Source organism: Salvelinus namaycush, chromosome 9 (assembly GCF_016432855.1).
Source record: "Salvelinus namaycush isolate Seneca chromosome 9, SaNama_1.0, whole genome shotgun sequence".
NCBI classification, from domain to species: domain Eukaryota; kingdom Metazoa; phylum Chordata; class Actinopteri; order Salmoniformes; family Salmonidae; genus Salvelinus; species Salvelinus namaycush.
The window spans coordinates 44,963,183-44,981,531 of record NC_052315.1 but is presented as its reverse complement, the minus strand read 5'-3'; the positions used below and the strand labels follow the sequence as shown (position 1 = coordinate 44,981,531).

At 42.0% G+C, this 18,349-nt stretch overlaps 1 protein-coding gene across 1 annotated transcript; it reads left to right on the top strand.

The window, feature by feature from the left end:
- The first annotated feature begins 929 nt into the window (after positions 1-929).
- Positions 930-17,255, top strand: LOC120054123 (alpha-parvin-like). Its single transcript, XM_039001533.1, has 12 exons — positions 930-1,185; positions 6,262-6,351; positions 6,456-6,629; positions 6,813-6,953; positions 8,022-8,137; positions 8,461-8,519; positions 12,170-12,189; positions 12,367-12,428; positions 12,512-12,580; positions 14,268-14,369; positions 15,378-15,450; positions 16,127-17,255. The coding sequence occupies exons 1-12, from the start codon at positions 1,050-1,052 to the stop codon at positions 16,201-16,203; spliced, it is 1,119 nt and encodes a 372-aa protein (XP_038857461.1). The 5' UTR covers positions 930-1,049; the 3' UTR covers positions 16,204-17,255.
- The last annotated feature ends 1,094 nt before the right edge of the window (positions 17,256-18,349 follow it).

Below are 18,349 nucleotides of genomic sequence, written 5' to 3'. Positions count from 1 at the left end.
AGAGAGAACAGTCTATGACTTGGGTGGCTGGAGTCTTTGACAATTTTTAGGGCCTTCCTTTGACATTACCTGGAATAGAGTAAGAGGTCCTGGATGGCAGGGAGCTAGGCCCCAGTAATGTACTGGGCCGTATGCGCTACCCTCTGTAGCGCCTTGCGGTCGAATGCCAAGCAGTTCCCAGCAAACATAACCCCATTGGCCTCATGTGGGCAAGGTGGACAGGGGCTAGCCCACAAAAAGCCATAACAAGTCCACACCTACCAAATACGGGCTATCCCAGCATGGGCCAGCCCACATCAGCCCAACACAGTTAATCCCAACACTGGCTAGTCTACACTAAGTCCAAAACAGGCGAGCCCACACCAAGCCCAGCACGGGCTAGCCCACACCAAACCTAGCACGGGCTAGCCCACACCAAACCCAGCACGGGCCCTTGGGCTCAACGGGCCCTTGCCCTCACCAGATATGGCCTGCCCACACTGGGCAACACTGGGCAAATCCCTTGGGGACCAATCTGGAGCTGATGAGCAAAGGCACAGCGGCCCAATGTGGGCAGCCTACAGGGAGCCAATATTTTAGCCCGCATTGGACCCACAGCGTACCAATATGGACATGTTTGCTGGGTTGCCATACCATGCGGTGATGCAGCCAATCAAGATGCTTTCAATGGTGCATCTGTAGAACTTTTTGAGGATCAAAGCCTATGTTGGTGGTATTAGAATAACGCCTATAACAATGTCTATGCATCCTTACTGATACCACTAGAAAAAATATGATAATGAAGAAATGTGTTTGTGATAAATCAGAAGTTACATAGCACACTGGTCAAAGCAACAGGGGCCAGTTGCTACAATGTATTCAGCCAGTAGGGTTTTATTTACACTAGAAATAGGGGAGGAAACAAGGAAGGGATTTAAGGCTGGATGAAATTCCGTTTCCGCTTTAGGGAGTGAAAATTGATTTGAGCAGAACTTGACTTGAAAATCTATTTATTTCAGAGACCTACTCAACTTTTACAACATTGATTGTACTTTTGGATAAATTGTATCATGGCTACTTCGCCGCAAAAGTCGCCATCCTCTCCGTCGCCGACGACTCCGAAATCACCCTCTTCCAGAAAGAAAGATGACTCGTTCCTGGGAAAACTTGGAGGAACTTTAGTAAGAAGAAAGAAGGCAAAAGAAGGTACATTTCTGATCAAAACAATACTGTCACGACTATGTGTAAACTTTACTTGCGTGAAGTACCATGTGTATAAAAAATTGTTTTAAACATCAGCAAAGCACAAGCAGAAAATAAGTATTTTAAGGAACGACCGTGTAGCTCATTTTAATTAGCTAGTCGCTACAACATTGTTTCAGTCTGAGTAGAAAATACGTTGTGTAATGAAGTCACGCCTCGACCATTGTCTACTCTTCAGTCTGATTCTGTCAATTCGTTATTGGTAAAGGAATATCGCCATTGCCTGCTTTCCGAACTGCAAATTAATTGAAGAGATCAGAATGGAGTAGGGTACTACATACGCTTAAATATCAGTAAACTAGCTTACACACTCTTATAGGATGTCTTGTAATTCAACGTTCTTGTATTGACCCGAGTTGGCCTGCAGGGCAGCCTGGGAGCGCATGCAGTGCCTAGTAGAGTTACTTACTGTAGCTGCAGGCTATGGTTGCCATGTAGAGTATGCTACTACTTCAGATGCAATTACTCAGGAATGAGGCAAGAGCAAACACAACTCCAGGAGCAGCTGTACTGCTAGTATATGTCCTTGATTTCACTGCTACAGGATTAACACACCTATAAAATGAACAAGTTTCCCATTGTTTTTCCTCAAGTTCATCATCAAATGAATTAAAGTTGCACATTAAGTGGAAATGTTCCCTCTTCGTTTGTCCTGTTCAGAGTGCCCCTGATCTCCAGGGGGCCCCCAAAATGTGGTTGTCCGGCCCTGCACTTGTGTTATGATTGGTTTGTATCAATCAGAGTTCACAGGGCTGAGTGGTTGACACACTACAGCTGAGCCCTATCCCGTCTCTCCCTCACACACATCCACAGCGGAGCACACTGGCCAGGATGTCCGCAGTGTGTTCCTGGTGATTTGATGGAAAGCTTCTCTGGTCCCGCGTTGCGGCAGTATATTTAATTTGAAGCTCTCTGACATTTTACGATGGGGAGGAAGAGAGGGGGCACGGCCTTGAACAAGCCTGTTGATTGGACCGCGGCGAGAGAGGGAGGAAAGGGTGAGACAGAAAGTGTTAGAGACAGGACAGTGGATGTTAAGCAGGCTGGAGGAGAGGATGAGTCGGTGAAGGGAAGATGCTGGAAACTCAGAGAATGGAGAGATGGGCTGTCGAGCACTCTGCCCACCAGGTAAGACAGCCTGTTAGTATTCACCCACCCACTGCTGGAGCATGAGGAGAGGGAGGAGAGGAGAAACACTGTGGCTGCATTTCAACAATCTAAAGTGGCGTCCTTTGCTGCTTTCCCTTCCTTCATTTACACATAGATGATGTTGCAGGATGGGTGTAAGCAATGTGTGGTGGATACCTACCAGGTATTTGCTTTCACCAATCCAGTTCCTTCACATCAGTTCATATGAAGGAAAGGAGACGAGGAATGGAGACCCAGTGTCTGTAGCAGGTCTGGGATAGGATTAGCACCCTAACTCATAGCATCACATGCTCTGTCTGTGAATCTCTGCTGGTCAAGAGGACATTGTTTATGGAGATTATTTAAATGTGTGATTGGGAGGGCAGTGATAATACCTGTATTTTCTTGTAGACACGCTGATGCATGCAATTTTCAGTCATACAATTATTTCTGAGAGAAGGCATACAGTGCCCTCAAAGTATTCATACCCCTTTACTTATTCCACATTTCAAATTTTATTTGTCACATATGCCGAATACTTTTAACCAACAATACAGTTCAAGAAATAGTTCAGAAAATATTTACTTAAAAGTAAAACTTAAAATTGACAATGAGGCTATATACAGAGGGTACCGGTTCCGAGTCAATGTGTGGGGGTCGGGGCTATAGGTTAGTCGAGGTAATTTGTACATGTAGGTAGGGATAAAGTGACTGCTCGGTTACAGCCTGAGTTAAAAATGGATTAAGTAGTTTTTTCTCACTCATCTACACACAATACCCCATAATGACAAAGTGAAAACATGTTTTGAGAAATGTTTGCTAATTCATTGAAAATGAAATGCATAAATATCTCATTTACAAAAGTACTCACACCCCTGAGGCAATACTTTGTAGAAGCAGCTGTGAGTCTTTCTGGGTAAGTCTCGAAGAGCTTTCCACACCTGGATTGTGCAACATTTGCACAATCCCATTACTCTTTTCAAAATTCTTCAAGCTCTGTCAAATTGGTTGTTGATTATTCCTTGACAACCATTTTCAGGTCTTGCTGTAGATTTTCAAGTAGCAACTCCAGTGTAGATTTGGCTTTGTGTGTTAGGTTATTGTCTTGTTGAAAGGTGAATTCATCTCCCAGTGTCTGGTGAAAAAGACTGAACTAGAATTTTGCCTCTGCTTAGCTCCGTTTCTTTTTTTTATCCTGAAACTCCCCAGTCCTTGGCTATTTTAAAATCATACCCATAACACTATGCAGTGATGGAAAAAGTACTCAATTGTCATACTTGAGTAAAAGTAAAGATACCCTTAATTAAAAAAAAAAGACTCACGTAAAAGTGAAAGTCACCCAGTAAAATACTACTTGAGTAAAAGTCTAAACGTATTTGGGTTTTAAATATACTTAACATTTACATTTTAGTCATTTAGCAGACGCTCTTATCCAGAGCGACTTACAGTAGAGTGCATACATTTTATTACATTTTACATTTTTACATATTACATATTACATTTTACATACTGAGACAAGGATATCCCTACCGGCCAAACCCTCCCTAACCCGGACGACGCTATGCCAATTGTGCGTCGCCCCACGGACCTCCCGGTTGCGGCCGGCTGCGACAGAGCCTGGGCGCGAACCCAGCCCAGCCTGGGCGCGAACCCAGAGACTCTGGTGGCGCAGCTAGCACTGCGATGCAGTGCCCTAGACCACTGCGCCACCCGGGAGGCGCAGTGGTCTACTTAAGTATCATAAGTAAATGGAATTGCTAGAATCTATTTAAGTAACAAAAGTTAAATTATAAACCAATTCAAATTCCCTATATTAAGCAAACCAGACAGCACAATTTTATTTAAATTAATTGGTGGTTAGCCGGGGGCACACTCCAACACTCAGACATAATTTACAAACGAAGCATTTGTGTTTAGAGAGTCCGCCAGATCAGAGGCAGTACGGATGGCCAGGGATGTTCTCTTGATAAGTGTGTGAAATGGACCATTTTTCTGTCAAAATGTAACGAGTACTTTTGGGTGTCAGGAAAAATGTATGGAGTAAAAAGTACATTATTTTCTTAAGGAATGTACTAAAGCAAAAGTTGGCAAAAATATAAATAGTAAAGTACTTATGTAAAAATACTTTGAACTACTACTTAAGTACTTTACACCACTGCCACTATGTTTGAAAATATGGAGAGTGGTACTCAGTAATGTTATGTTTGGGGCAAATCCAATATAACACTTTGTATTCAGGACAAAAAGCGAATTGCTTTGCCACATTTTTTGCAGTATTACTTTAGTGCCTTGTTGCAGACAGGATAACTGTTTTGGAATATTTGTATTCTGTACAGGCTTCCTTCTTTTCACTCTGTCAATTAGGTTAGTATTGCAGAGTAACTACAATGTTGATCCATCCTCAATTTTCTCCCTTCACGGCCATTAAACTTTGTGAAATCCCTGAGCGGCTTCCTTCCTCTCCGGCAACTGAATTGGGAAGGACGTCTGTATCATTGTAGTGACTGGGTGAATTGATATTCTATCCAAAGTGTAATTAATAACTTCACCATGCTCAAAGGGATATTCAATGTCTGCTTTCCCCCCCCCACCCATCTACCAAAAGGTGCCCTTTGCGAGGCATTGGAAAACCTCCCTGGTCTTTGTGGTTGAATCTGTTTTTGAAATTCAAGCCTCGACTGACGGACCTTACAGATAATTGCATGTCCATTAATCAATTTTAAATTCAGGCTGTAACACAACAAAATCTGGAAAAGGTGAATACGTTTGTCGTGCTGTCAAGGCACAGGATATTCTCCTCCGTCTTGATATGACGCTACACAGGCGGTCAGAATTAGGGCTGCTGATGGTGTTGATTAAGAGGATGTCATCCTCGCTGGGAAGGAAGGCTGAGAAATCCAGCACAGGATGTTCACACCACTACAGGTGTCACTGAAACTGACACGAAGCAGTATAGTGAAACGCATGCTTGGGCAGGGCAGGGGTTGATGGGAAACCAGGATGTTCTGTGTGATAAATAGGCTACTAAACAGCGGGGGAAAGTATATTGTCTTGGTTAACTGAGAACAGTGTCAGATCAGATAAAGCTGATTTAGGATCGGTGACACAGAAAGCTGAGGTGGTGCAGTGATCTAAGGAGAAAACGTGATATTGATTTAAGAATCAATTGTAGCTGCTGCTATTGATTTAAGAATACATAAGAATCATCCCCTTTAGAACACGTCTCCTCTGTTGTGAGATATAGCCTAGGGAGGAGGAGTGTACGGATAAGGGCCAATAAGTAGTAGACTATGAGGAAATGCCTGTCTGGAGGACAGAAGGGCATTACCTGGACTTGAGATAAAATTGCCGTGTTTTTCCAATGAGCAGCAGCTTCTAAGAAAATATTCCTTGACTAGTGAAACCACTTCCAGAAATAACCGCTACACCTCAATTAGACATGATAAAGAAGGCAACGCCTGGTCCTGTGTTAGCGCTAGGCTATTTTGACCAAATAGCTGTGGTAGTAGTTAGCTAGTGTGTTAGTGGTGTGGGAACACTATTACAGTGCTATCATGTGCTGGTCACTATCCTAGTAGTTGTCCCCCGCCTTAACAACAACCTCTCATTTCCCCTGACCCTCCGTGCTTATGTCTGCTGGATTGGCCATACTGGCAAAGCTTAGCTAATGCTAAGAGCAGCAAAGTACTGAGCAACATGAAACGTGTAGTAGCCTAAATTGTGGAAAGCACTTTTTCTTTTGTCGAATTATCACAGTTAAAAAGGAGCCACAAACAGTAAGCCACTTACAACCTACGTGAATTTATAGTTGTGGCACTGAAAGATAGCGGTTTGAGAGGATGCCTTGTGAGTGACGTGATGTGCTCTCTTTTGCGTCTTCCCTCCCTACAGTGTCTGAGCTCCAGGAAGAGGGGATGAATGCCATCAACCTGCCCTTGAGCCCCACCCAATACGAACTGGACCCAGAAGACACCATGCTAGGTAAGTGCAGTACAGTACAGTCCCCATCTGAGATCCCTGGCCATAGAAGATGAGACGCCTTGACACTGGCTATACCTACCTAATCTTGCTTTCCGTTCCTACAGAGGAGAATGAGGTCCGCACCATGGTCGACCCAAACTCCAAGAACGACCAGAAACTACAGGAACTCCAGAAGGTGTTGATCGACTGGATCAATGATGTGTTGGTGGGGGAGAGGATCATCGTGAAGGACCTGGCTGAGGATCTATACGACGGGCAGGTTCTGCAGAAACTCTTTGGTGAGGAACGAGTCCATTTAATGGTTTTCCATCAAACTTAAAGGATCACTACTACCGATCGCCTTCTCCCTCTGACCATTTTCTCTCAGGCCTTTCTCTCATTGTGCAAATGCCTGTATTTATGCTAAAGAAGACCCCTGACCAAATGTAATACGTGCTGTTTTCTTTGTATATGTGTTTCAGAGAAGCTGGAGGGGGAGAAGCTGAACGTGGCTGAGGTGACCCAGTCGGAGATCGCCCAGAAACAGAAACTGCAGACGGTGCTGGAGAGGATCAACGACTCCATCAAGGTCTCTGCCAGGAGCATCAAATGGAACGTGGACTGTAAGTAGAGGCTGAGAACTAGGTCGTATTAATTAGGGCACACCGTAGCAAGACATTACGCAACGGAAAATGATAACAAGCGTTCTTATTGGACAGTCCCTCCGTGTTTCAGTCCATTTTCCTCTCTTTGGTGAGAGAGACTCGGCATACAGTAGTTGTTGAGTGAGCCCAAGTGGTCAGACCGGTGGAATACATGGGGGCTTCAGCTTGTTACGAGTCCATACAGTGGTCGTCGAGTTTTCTCTGCTTCCCATTGAGCCGTCTCTAATGGAGAAGGAATGTCTGTCCATACAGTACATTTCAGTAAAGCACTTTAGGTTTGCCTTGATGTCTCCATTTTTATGAGGCTTTTAACAAGAATATGATAACACTGGTAATAGCATTCTAGCTTGTGTTTTATCATTAGCCTACATGTATGAGAAAAGGAAAGAGAGTTGTAGGGATGAACTGATTTGAGGGAGGTAGTCCAGAAATATACATATTCATTAAAGTTGGAACCCGTAGCGGTGAAACTGCCACGTCTTTTTGCAATATTCCAAACAACAAAGACGTGACTTAAAACGACAAACACTGTTTTAATCATGGCACTTGATAGAAGAGCAGACTATGTGCAGTGTTTTATTTTTTGTATTACTTTGCTTTTCAAAAACCATAACAAATACGCCAGGGGCAGCCAGTGGCGCTAATGTGGATCTCGGCTTACGGTAAGAGGTAAATGCATGACTACATCACGAAAGAGGAACACTTGTATGATATGATGGCGTTTTTGATCGAATTTACAGCAGAATTCTGTCAGCCAAGCGCTAACCAAATCAATGCGTCGGTCCCTGCTTTCAGCCTTTTTCTTTTAAGCTGAAGAAAACACTTAAGGGAGATATAACACACACTTCTGTTCTGATCCTCTTAGGCTCAGAGGATCAGGGTGATATCAGAGGGCTTTTAGATACCGCTCCTTTAATTTAGCTTCTTTTTATTAGGCAGGAATCAAAACATTGTTTCCTTCATTGATTGTTCTTCCAACCAATGAAAACTAAAGCAAATCCCCATTTCTGTCGGTCTCTTGCCCAGCGGTCCATGCTAAGAGTATAGTGGCCATTCTTCACCTGTTGGTGGCGCTATCTCAGCACTTCAGAGCACCAATCAGACTTCCTGATCACGTGTCCATCCAAGTAGTGGTGGTTCAGGTACTGTAAATCCTCTTATTTTGCTTGGTGCATAGTACACATGAATGAAACTTGATATAAGTCTCTGAGGTCATATACATGTTTTGTAACATGTTATAATAACTTCGCTATACATGCTTATAAATGCTGTTTTACGATAAATGGCAGTACTACAATACTTTATGTCAAATTATACAACGGGTGGGTGTAATCCTGAATGCTGATTGGTTAAAACCGCATTCCAGCCGGTGTCTATTTCACAAGTTACCACCGGCTAAATCTATGACTGTTAAAATGCTTATTTACTCTGTTTCTTTTCCTGTTTTTTCTTTATTTTCTCTCAGAAAAGGGAGGGGATTCTGCAATCTCGCCAGATCCAGGAGGAGATCACGGGCAATACAGAGTAGGTCACTTTTTTCTGATGGGATGAACCAGTCATTGAGAGAACACCCTCCTTCTCACTCGGTGTGAGAGCTCTGTTATGTTAGAAATAGGGATGGGTTCACCACAGCAGTAAACCACATACCACTGTCTTCCCCGAAACACAATGCAATCTCCTATTTACAATATGAAGTACTTTAATATAGATTTGTATCTCTCAAATGCAATCCCCTCTGTAGCCTTTATGAAATAACTGCATCCTATTAATAGGTTTTCAAGCACAATTATTTCACCAGTGTGTATGAACACAGTCGACCATTGTGTAAACAGGGATGGGATGGTTCCTTGCCAGTGTAGCGTTGCCCCAGCTGAGGTTGGAGCGGACCAGCAGGTCCAGAGCAGCTGGGGAGATTAGTGGGCGATCAAAGCGCTCATATCATGGTCACAGGGCTGTTATAATATGACCAGGACCGTTGCCCTGCCACTGCCATCAGGGATTACACCATGAAGAGAAAGGGTGCCGTTTCTTGTTGGCCGCTAAGCCATTCCTTGTTGGCCCTCTTTTGTGTGATAGCTGTTGGGATGTTGCAGCAGCCCCTTGACTCAACATGTGACAATGCATAGTGGCCCATTTTGTTACTGTTCAGTAAGGTTAATCGCTTGTGTACTCCAACAACATTACTGTATTCACCACCAACATTCCTCTGTATCAGGTTGATATGAATGTATCAATGGTATTTTTTTAAATTTTATTTAACTAGGCAAGTCAGTTAAGTACAAATTCTTATTTACAATGACGGCCTACCAAAAGGCCTCCTACGGGGGCCTGGGATTAATAATAAGTACATATAAATATAGGACAAGAGAGACAACACTATGTAAAGAGAGACCTAAGACAACAACATGGTAAGGAAACACAACAACATGGTAGCAGCACAAAACATGGTACAAACATTATTGGGCACAGACAACAGCACAAAGGGCAAGAAGGTAGAGACAACAATACATTACACAAAGCAGCCACAACTGTCAGTAAGAGTGTCCATGATTGAGTCTTTGAATGAAGAGTTTGAGATAAAACTGTCCAGTTTGAGTGTTTGTTGCAGCTCGTTCCAGTCGCTAGCTGTGGCGAACTGAAAAGACAAGCGACCCAGGGATGTGTGTGCTTTGGGGACCTTTAACATAATGTGACTGGCAGAATGGGTGTTGTATGTGGAGGATGAGGGCTGCAGTAGATTTCTCAGATAGGGGGGAGTGAAGCCTAAGAGGGTTTTATAAATAAGCATCAACCAGTGGGTCTTCCGACAGGTATACAGAGATGACCATTTTACAGAGGAGTATAGAGTGCAGTGATGTGTCCTATAAGGAGCATTGGTGGCAAATCTGATGGCTGAATGGTAAAGAACATCTAGCTGCTCGAGAGCACCCTTACCTGCCGATCTATAAATTACGTCTCCGTAATCTAGCATGGGTAGGATGGTCATCTGAATCAAGGTTATTTTGGACGCTGGGGTGAAGAGGAGTGATTACGATAGAGGAAACCAAGTCTAGATTTAACTTTAGCCTGCAGCTTTGATATGTGCTGAGAAAAGGACAGTGTACTGCCTAGCCATACTCCCAAGTACTTGTATGAGGTGACGACCTCAAGCTCTAAACACTCAGAGGTATTAATCACACTTGTGGGGAGAGGGGCATTCTTCTTACCAAACCACATGACCTTTGTTTTGGAGGTGTTCAGAACAAGGTTAAAGGTAGTGAAAGCTTGTTGGACACTAAGAAAGCTTTGTTTTAGAGCATTTAACACAATATCCGGGGATGGGCCAGCTGAGTAGAAGACTACCATCTGCATATAAATGGATGAGAGCACTTCCTACTGCCTGAGCTATGTTGTTGATGTAAATTGAGAAGTGCGGGGGGCCTAGGATCGAGCCTTGGGGTACTCTCTTAGTGACAGGCAGTGGCTGAGACAGCAGATTTTGACTTTATGCACTGCAGATTTTGACTTTATGCACTGCAGATTTTGACTTTATGCACTGCACTCTTTGAGAGGTAGTAAGCAAACCAGGCCAAAGACCCATCAGAGACACCAATATTCCTTAGCCGTCCCACAAGAATGGAATGGTCTACCGTATTAAAAGCTTTGGCCAAGTCAATAAAAATAGCAGTACAACATTGCTTAGAATCAAGGGCAATGGTGACATCATTGAGGACCTTTTTAAGGTTGCAGTTACACATCCATAACCTGAGCGGAAACCAGATTGCATACCCGAAAGAATACTATAGACATCAAGAAAGCCAGTCAGTTGATTATTGACAAGTTTTTCCAACACTTGATAAATGGGGTAAAATAAAAATAGGCCTATAACAGTTAGGATCAGCTTGATCTCCCCCTTTTAAATAAAGGACGAACTGTGGCTGCCATCCAAGCAATGGGAACATCCCCAGAAAGGAGCGACAGGCTTGGCGATGATAGGGGCAGCAACGTTAAAGAAGAAAGGGGCTAAACCATCTGACCCAGATGTTTTTTGGAGGTCAAGTTTAAGGCGCTCCTTTAGCACCTCGGACTCAGTGACTGCCTGCAGGGAGAAACGTTGTAGCGGGGCAGGGGGGAAAGAGGGAGAAGCATCGGGGATAGTCGCATTAGAAGGGGTGGGAGATGAGGAAATGTTGAACGGGCAAGGAGGCATGGCTGAGTCAAATAGGAATCCTGACTTAATGAAGTGGTGATTTAAAGAGCTCAGCCTTGTGCTTCATGTCAGTAACAACCACATCAACATTAAGGGACATGGGCAACTGTGAGGAGGAGGGTTTATTCTCCAGGTCTTTAACTGTTTTCCAGAACTTCTTGGGGTTAGACCCACAGAGAGAGAACTGCTCCTTAAAGTAACTAACTTTGGCCTTCCGGATAACCTAAGTGCACTTATTTCTCATTTGCCTGAACGAGAAACAGTCAGCCGGAGTATGTGTGTGCCGAGCCTGTCACCAAATGCAATTCTTGAGGTGGAGTAACTCTACAAGATCCCAGTCGAACCAGGGGCTAGACCCAGTTGTTAATTCTCATTTTCTTTATGGGGGCATGTTTGTTAACAATACCACTGAAAATATCAAGAAAAGAAGGTCCAAGCGTCTTCGACAGAGGGGATCAAGCTGATTCTATACCATTTTAGAGGCCAGTTCATGAAGGAAGGCTTGCTCATTTAAAGTTTTTTAGTAAGTGTCTATGACAATCAAGACAGGTTGTTTCACTGAGCAGCCATTACAAACACAGGCTGTAAAACAGTGATCACTAAGGTCATTACAGAAAATTCCAGACTGATGCCTATCAGGAATATTTGTGAGCATTACATTGAGGAGAGTTGCCTTTTCTAGATGTTTGGAGTCATACCTTGTAGAATTGGTAATAATTTGAGAAAGATTTAGTAGTTGTAGAATAGTCCCTTTGTGGTTCACTTGGTAGAGCAAGGCGCTTGCAATGCCAGGGTTGTGGGTTCGATTCCCATGGGGGACCAGTATGAAAATGTACTCACTCACTACTGTAATTCGCTCTGGATAAGAGCGTCCGTCTGCTAAATTACTCAAATGTAAAGTAGGCTAATATGGACATTTTAATGAAGTTCTTCGTGAGCTGTCCTTGAAGACCAAATCTTGTTTTGTCTTTCTCTTTTCCCTCAGGGCTTTATCTGGCAGACATGGTATGTCTTCTACTGGGTTTATTCTCTCCTAATGCATCTTTTAATCAGTCGCAGTAAATTTGACACTTGTTATTTTTTTTATATATATTTTAAATCGCTGTTTTCAGTATATGACAACCTTGAAGCTTTTTACCTCGTTTCTGTGAGTAACGGTATGACTTCTCTCCGTCCATTAAGAGCGAGATGCTTTCGACACCCTGTTTGATCACGCTCCAGACAAGCTCAATGTGGTAAAAAAGGTAGTGTGTGTTAATACTAGTAGTAGTAGAGTTTTCTGTTGTACTGTTGGCGTGCCTCACAGAACTGACTGCTGTTTCCACAGACTCTCATCACCTTTGTGAACAAACACTTGAACAAGCTCAATCTGGAGGTGGCTGAACTGGACACACAGGTACAGTATAAACTGGAATTACAGTTGAAGTCGGAAGTTTACATACACCTTAGCCAAATACATTTAAACTCAGTTTTTCACAATTCCTGACATTTAATCCTAGTAAACATTCCCTCTCTTAGGTCAGTTAGGATCACCACTTTATTTTAAAAATGTGAAATGTCAGAATAATAGTAGAGAGAATTATTTATTTTAGCTTTTATTTCTTTCATCACATTCCCAGTGGGTCAGAAGTTTACATACACTCAATTAGTATTTGGTAGCATTGCCTTTAAATTGTTTAACTTGGGTCAAACGTTTCGGGTAGCCTTCCACAAGCTTCCCACAATAGGTTGGGTGAATTTTGGCCCACTTCATCCTGACAAAGCTAGTGTAATCGAGTCAGGTTTGTGGGCCTCCTTGCTCGCACACTCTTTTTCAGTTCTACCCACAAATATTCTAAAGGATTGAGGTCAGGGCTTTGTGATGGCCACTCTAATACCTTGACTTTGTTGTCCTTAAGCCATTTTTCCACAACTTTGGAAGTATGCTTGGGGTCTTTGTCCATTTGGAAGACACATTTGCGACCAAGCTTTAACTTCCTGACTAATGTCTTGAGATGTTGCTTCAATATATCCACATCATTTCCCCTCATGATGCCATCTATTTTGTGAAGTGCACCAGTCCCTCCTGCAGCAAAACACCCCCACAACATGATGCTGCCACCCCCGTGCTTCACGGTTGAGATGGTGTTCTTCGGCTTGGATGCCTCCCCCTTTTTCCTCCAAACATAACGATGGTCATTATGGCCAAACAGTTCTATTTTTGTTTCATCAGACCAGAGGACATTTCTCCAAAAAGTACAATCTTTGTCCCCATGTGCAGTTGCAAACCATAGTCTGGCTTTTTTATGCCGGTTTTGGAGTAGTGGCTTCTTCCTTGCTGAGCGGCTTCTCAGGTTATGTTGATATAGGACTCGTTTTACTGTGGATATAGATACTTTTGTACCTGTTTCCTCCAGCATCTTCACAAGGTCCTTTGCTGTTGTTCTGGGATTGATTTGCACTTTTCGCACCAAAGTACGTTAATCTCTAGGAGACAGAACGCGTCTCCTTCCTGAGCGGCATGACGGCTGCGTGGTCCCATGGTGTTTATACTTACGTACTATTGTTTGTACAGATGAACGTGGTACCTTCAGGCGTTTGTAAATTGCTCCCAAGGATGAATCAGACTTGTGGAGGTCTACAATTGATTTATTTGGATTTTCCCATGATGTCAAGCAAAGAGGCACTGAGTTTGAAGGTAGGCCTTGAAATACATCCACAGGTACACCTCCAATTGACTCAAATGATGTCAATTAGCCTAACAGAAGCTTCCAAAGCCATTACATAATTTTCTGGAATTTCCAAGCTGTTTAAAGGCACAGTCAATTTAGTGTATGTAAACTTCTGACCCACTGGAATTGAGATTAAGTGAAATAATCTGTCTGTAAACAATTGTTGGAAAATGACTTGTCATGCACAAAGTAGATGTCCTAACCGACTTGCCAAAACTAGAGTTTGTTAACAAGAAATTTGTGGAGTGGTTGAAAAACGAGTTTTAATGACTCCAACCTAAGTGTATGGAAACTTCCGACTTCAACTGTATCTAATTAGAATCATACCTCTTGTATATTGATATGAATAAGCATGTTTTTTTTATTCTTTAGTTTGCTGACGGTGTGTACCTTGTTCTGCTGATGGGATTGCTGGAGGGCTACTTTGTTCCACTCTATAATTTCTTCCTGACTCCTGAGAACTTTGAACAACAGGTATGTTGACATTTACTCTCCATTTTTCCAAATTCTATCTTTGCTCTGTGTGGTACACTTTAATGACAGTGAACACACTAGTCTTTGTTTTGTTCCGTTTCATACATTTCCAGCAAATTATTGTATTTTCAGGCCCTAATTGTTTAATTCAAACATTTGCATCATTTTTAAATTCAAGATTGCTAATCCCTCAGTGATTAATTATATTTGCTGATATTGGTATTTATCATGAAGATTATTCCATATTGTCAGACAGACAATGTGCAACCCAAATCCTCTTGACGGCTATTCTTAGCAGGCTTTCTAAAGGGATGCCCTGTCAGGCCTGAGACTGGGTCCTCTCCAGCAGGCTGTGCCAGGCAGTGGGCACCCGGCAGGCAGCATCTGTAATCTGCTCCTGCACAGAAAATCAATAAGTGGCCAGGAGATTAGCGCTAATGCAGGGAGAGGGGGGGGGGGGACAAGGGGTCTTTTCAGGGACAGCTGCTATATAGGAGTCCCTGGTACTCGCCTGAAGGAATCCTCCAATGGTCAGTCTCGGTATTGCTTGATTTTTAACTCTTGTTCTTCCTTTTCTTTCGCTCTCTCACTCTTTCTTCTGTCTCAAGCACTCTCTTTCTCTTAAGCTTTGGCTACTAATTATCCACTCCATATTTCTTAAATTGCCTTCACCTCCTAGCTGATCTGTTCTAAGGCTTCCCACATTCTGTACTGACACTCAGTACCACACTTTTACATGAACCAAACAACAACCAAATTCTGATAGAACCCCCCCCCCCCCTCCTTTTTGCCTGGTGCCGAGTGACTGTTTGTCCAGCTGTAAAGAGCTTATGGGTTTATTGAGCTGATGTTTACACACCTAGGAACCTGTGGTAGGGGAACTGTAATGACTTGTGTGAATTGTATAGGTGTGTTATGGTTTGGGAGCTGTTTCCTCATACTCTAGGCCTACTTGTGTGACTTGCTCTTCTGTTGTGTAATGTTGCTGTCATTGTCCTTCTCATGCAGGTGCACAATGTGTCCTTCTCTTTTGAGCTGATGCAAGACGGAGGTTTGGAGAGACCCAAACCTAGACCTGAAGGTAGGTGTTCTCCTTTAGGATGCTGTTTATATAGTTCCCATGGACAATTATGGTTTGTTTTACTTTTACATTTTTTTTGTCCTTTTTCTTATTTTTAAGAAGACTGATTCTGGAAATTTGGTGCAAAACCATGATGATGGCGCAATACATTTGCCTCCTAATTTAAAGTCCAGTATTTTTTGGTGAGAATTCTGTCAGGCAGTAAGCCCTGAAAGCAAAACTTATGTGAGAATATTGCTGTATCTTCCATTCGAACTGTTCCGAGAGAATTGGCTATATGCTCTTCTACGGTACAAATCCATTCAGTGAATCTTAAATGCCACACTTTGCTAAAATAAAATAAAAGCACTACACGCCAAGCCCCTTTGTGGATATGTTTACTTGTTGGGGTTTGTGTGTGTTTACGTGACGTCTTTGTTAGTTTGTCCTTAGTATTATGTAGTAGTGTGTCTGTGAATGTGTGTTGAAACACATTCATGGTCGGTGTGTCTTTTTCATTGGCAGTGTTGCACCTGAATCATTTCTCATGGTCAAAACATTTCCTTTATACTGCATATCCTGATAGAGTCAATACCAGTCAAATATTTATTTTTTTGAATTCTATCAAAACATTTCTTTTTTCAGAGAGATTGCTGTTTGTGTTTATTCAAATGTTATTAATTCCCTTATTTCCCAGATATTGTGAACTGTGACCTCAAGTCAACCCTGAGGGTGCTTTACAACCTCTTCACCAGGTACAGAAACGTGGAGTGAATATGCTGTGTTGGGGGTGACTCATTTTATGGGGTATCACATTCAGGTTTCAAGCATTTTTCCCCAATTACATGCTTCAAAGGAAGCTGTCCCTTGCAAAGAACACTACGAACCAATTCAGGACATTCAGCATTGGTATTATCAATATTTTTTTTTATAGATTCCATTATTCCAAATATTTTATGTGCTATAATAATAACTTCTACTATTGTATGTGCTGTTTGCCATTTTAAAATACACTACATACTGTATCTATTTTTGTTTCTTACATGAATGCATATTAGTCTAAGTAAAAACAGTCATTGTATGATTGGTATTTTAATGATATTTTTTTTATTGATAAATTCCATTTTTTTTTCTTGTCATATTTCAAAAGGTTGATATAGTGATGACATTTCTTCATGTTTCGATCGCTAAAGCTTGTTTCATTTATTTACTACACAAATGTTTGTTAACCTATATTTATTGTTCTTTTGTGTGCACCTGACCTTCTCATTCACTTAGCTGTTTTCTACTTTCACTAGTAGATAAGTGCCTTTTTTAAATAAGAAATACTGTACTGCATGCCATTATTAGGAAGACACCACTTAGTGCTGACTGTGATTGAATATGCTCTTTTACTTTATTCTCAAAACTGCTTTGCATGTATCATATATGTTAAATGTTTTAATAACCGCAAACTGAAATTCCAAAAAATGTGGAACTTTAAAACATTCTTGTGAAGAAACACTTTGTTTGGATAGTCCATCTGTAGATGTTCTACAGCAGTGGTCACCAACCTTTTTGGAGTCCATCAGTTTCTGAGTCAAAATGCAAGCCGAGATCTACTGTAAAAAAAAAATAAAAAAAAAAAAAATAAAAAAACTTAAACGTAAGCCCATGCAACATCACCCTATTAAAAACAACACCGTATTAATGAGGTTTGTACAGTAGGCTATTGGCCCAGAACATTATCACTGCATATTGGCTTTGCTTGAATTTGCCATGCCAATGCATTCTTATTCTCAGACCATTAATAAAATATATATATATTTGATGTAGGCAATAGGATCACACCAATAATAGATCAGTTGTTGTATTACTTGTGAAGCACAGCTGAGTGAGCATACATTTAAATAATTCACTTTTTACTGGTCTCACGGTGCCTGCATCTGATGGTCAGTCTCAGTGGAGGGAGAGAGCAGCAGACTGAGGGTCCGTCTCTCAACATCACTCCGCTCTCCCTTTCCTCCGCTGACACTGACCAAAAAGGGACACCGTCTTCCAGCTGATGGCGAAACTCGAGTCGCACCCCATTATTTCTGCGTCATGCACAAATTCATGTTACTCCTATGAACAGAGAAAGTGAAATATTCCTTGATATTAAAAAAGACAGAAGCCGCTAATAATAACGCAGGCCTATCGATACACTTTCCTACTCATGCTTTGCTGTATTTGTTGAGTCCCTCGCTGATCATAGTTTTAAACGTTTAGAAATCTTACAGCATAAACTTTTCCGTAGCGTTCTTTTACGCCTGCTACTTTACTGCAGACATGTCATTCTGAGCCATTCGATTGGCCAGTGGTAGACCTACACTTCACTTGATTTGCTCCCACCGGGAATGCATAGTTTGTACCTTCAGACAAATGAAATGGGAACACATCGCCAGACGGCATACAGGGCAGCTGAATCGAGTGCGTCTACCACTGACAGCGCGAGATGAATTAATAAAATAGGAACGCAAGGCTTACCGCTGTTTTTTTGTTTGTTTACAGAAACGTTTGGCGATAGACTAGGAATGCCTTGGAGATCACTGCTCTATAGACTATCAGTAACATTTCCACTACAGTGCATTCGGAAAGTATTCAGACCCTTTGACGTTTTCCACATTTTGTTACATTACAACCTTATTCTAAAATGGATTAAATAGTTTCCCCCCCTCATCAATCTATACACAATACCCCATAATGACAAAGCAAAAACAGGTTTATCACATTTACATAAGTATTCAGAACCGCTTTGTCATTAAGGAGTATTGTGTGTAGATTGAGGGAACAAATAATCTATTTTAGAAAAAGGATAACGTGAAAAAAGGGAAGGGGTCTGAATCCTTCCTGAATGCACTGTACCTACTAATCATATCCTTAACCCTGACCTTTATTCTTA

What these genes read in the sequence shown, in the direction of transcription:
- LOC120054123 (XM_039001533.1), top strand. Translation starts at nt 1,050, where the DNA reads ATGGCTACTTCGCCGCAAAAGTCGCCATCCTCTCCGTCGCCGACGACT. An exon ending in AAGAAAGAAGGCAAAAGAAG is followed by an intron (nt 1,186 to 6,261) that starts GTACATTTCTGA and finishes CCCTCCCTACAG; the next exon opens with TGTCTGAGCTCCAGGAAGAG. An exon ending in AGCTCAATGTGGTAAAAAAG is followed by an intron (nt 12,429 to 12,511) that starts GTAGTGTGTGTT and finishes CTGTTTCCACAG; the next exon opens with ACTCTCATCACCTTTGTGAA.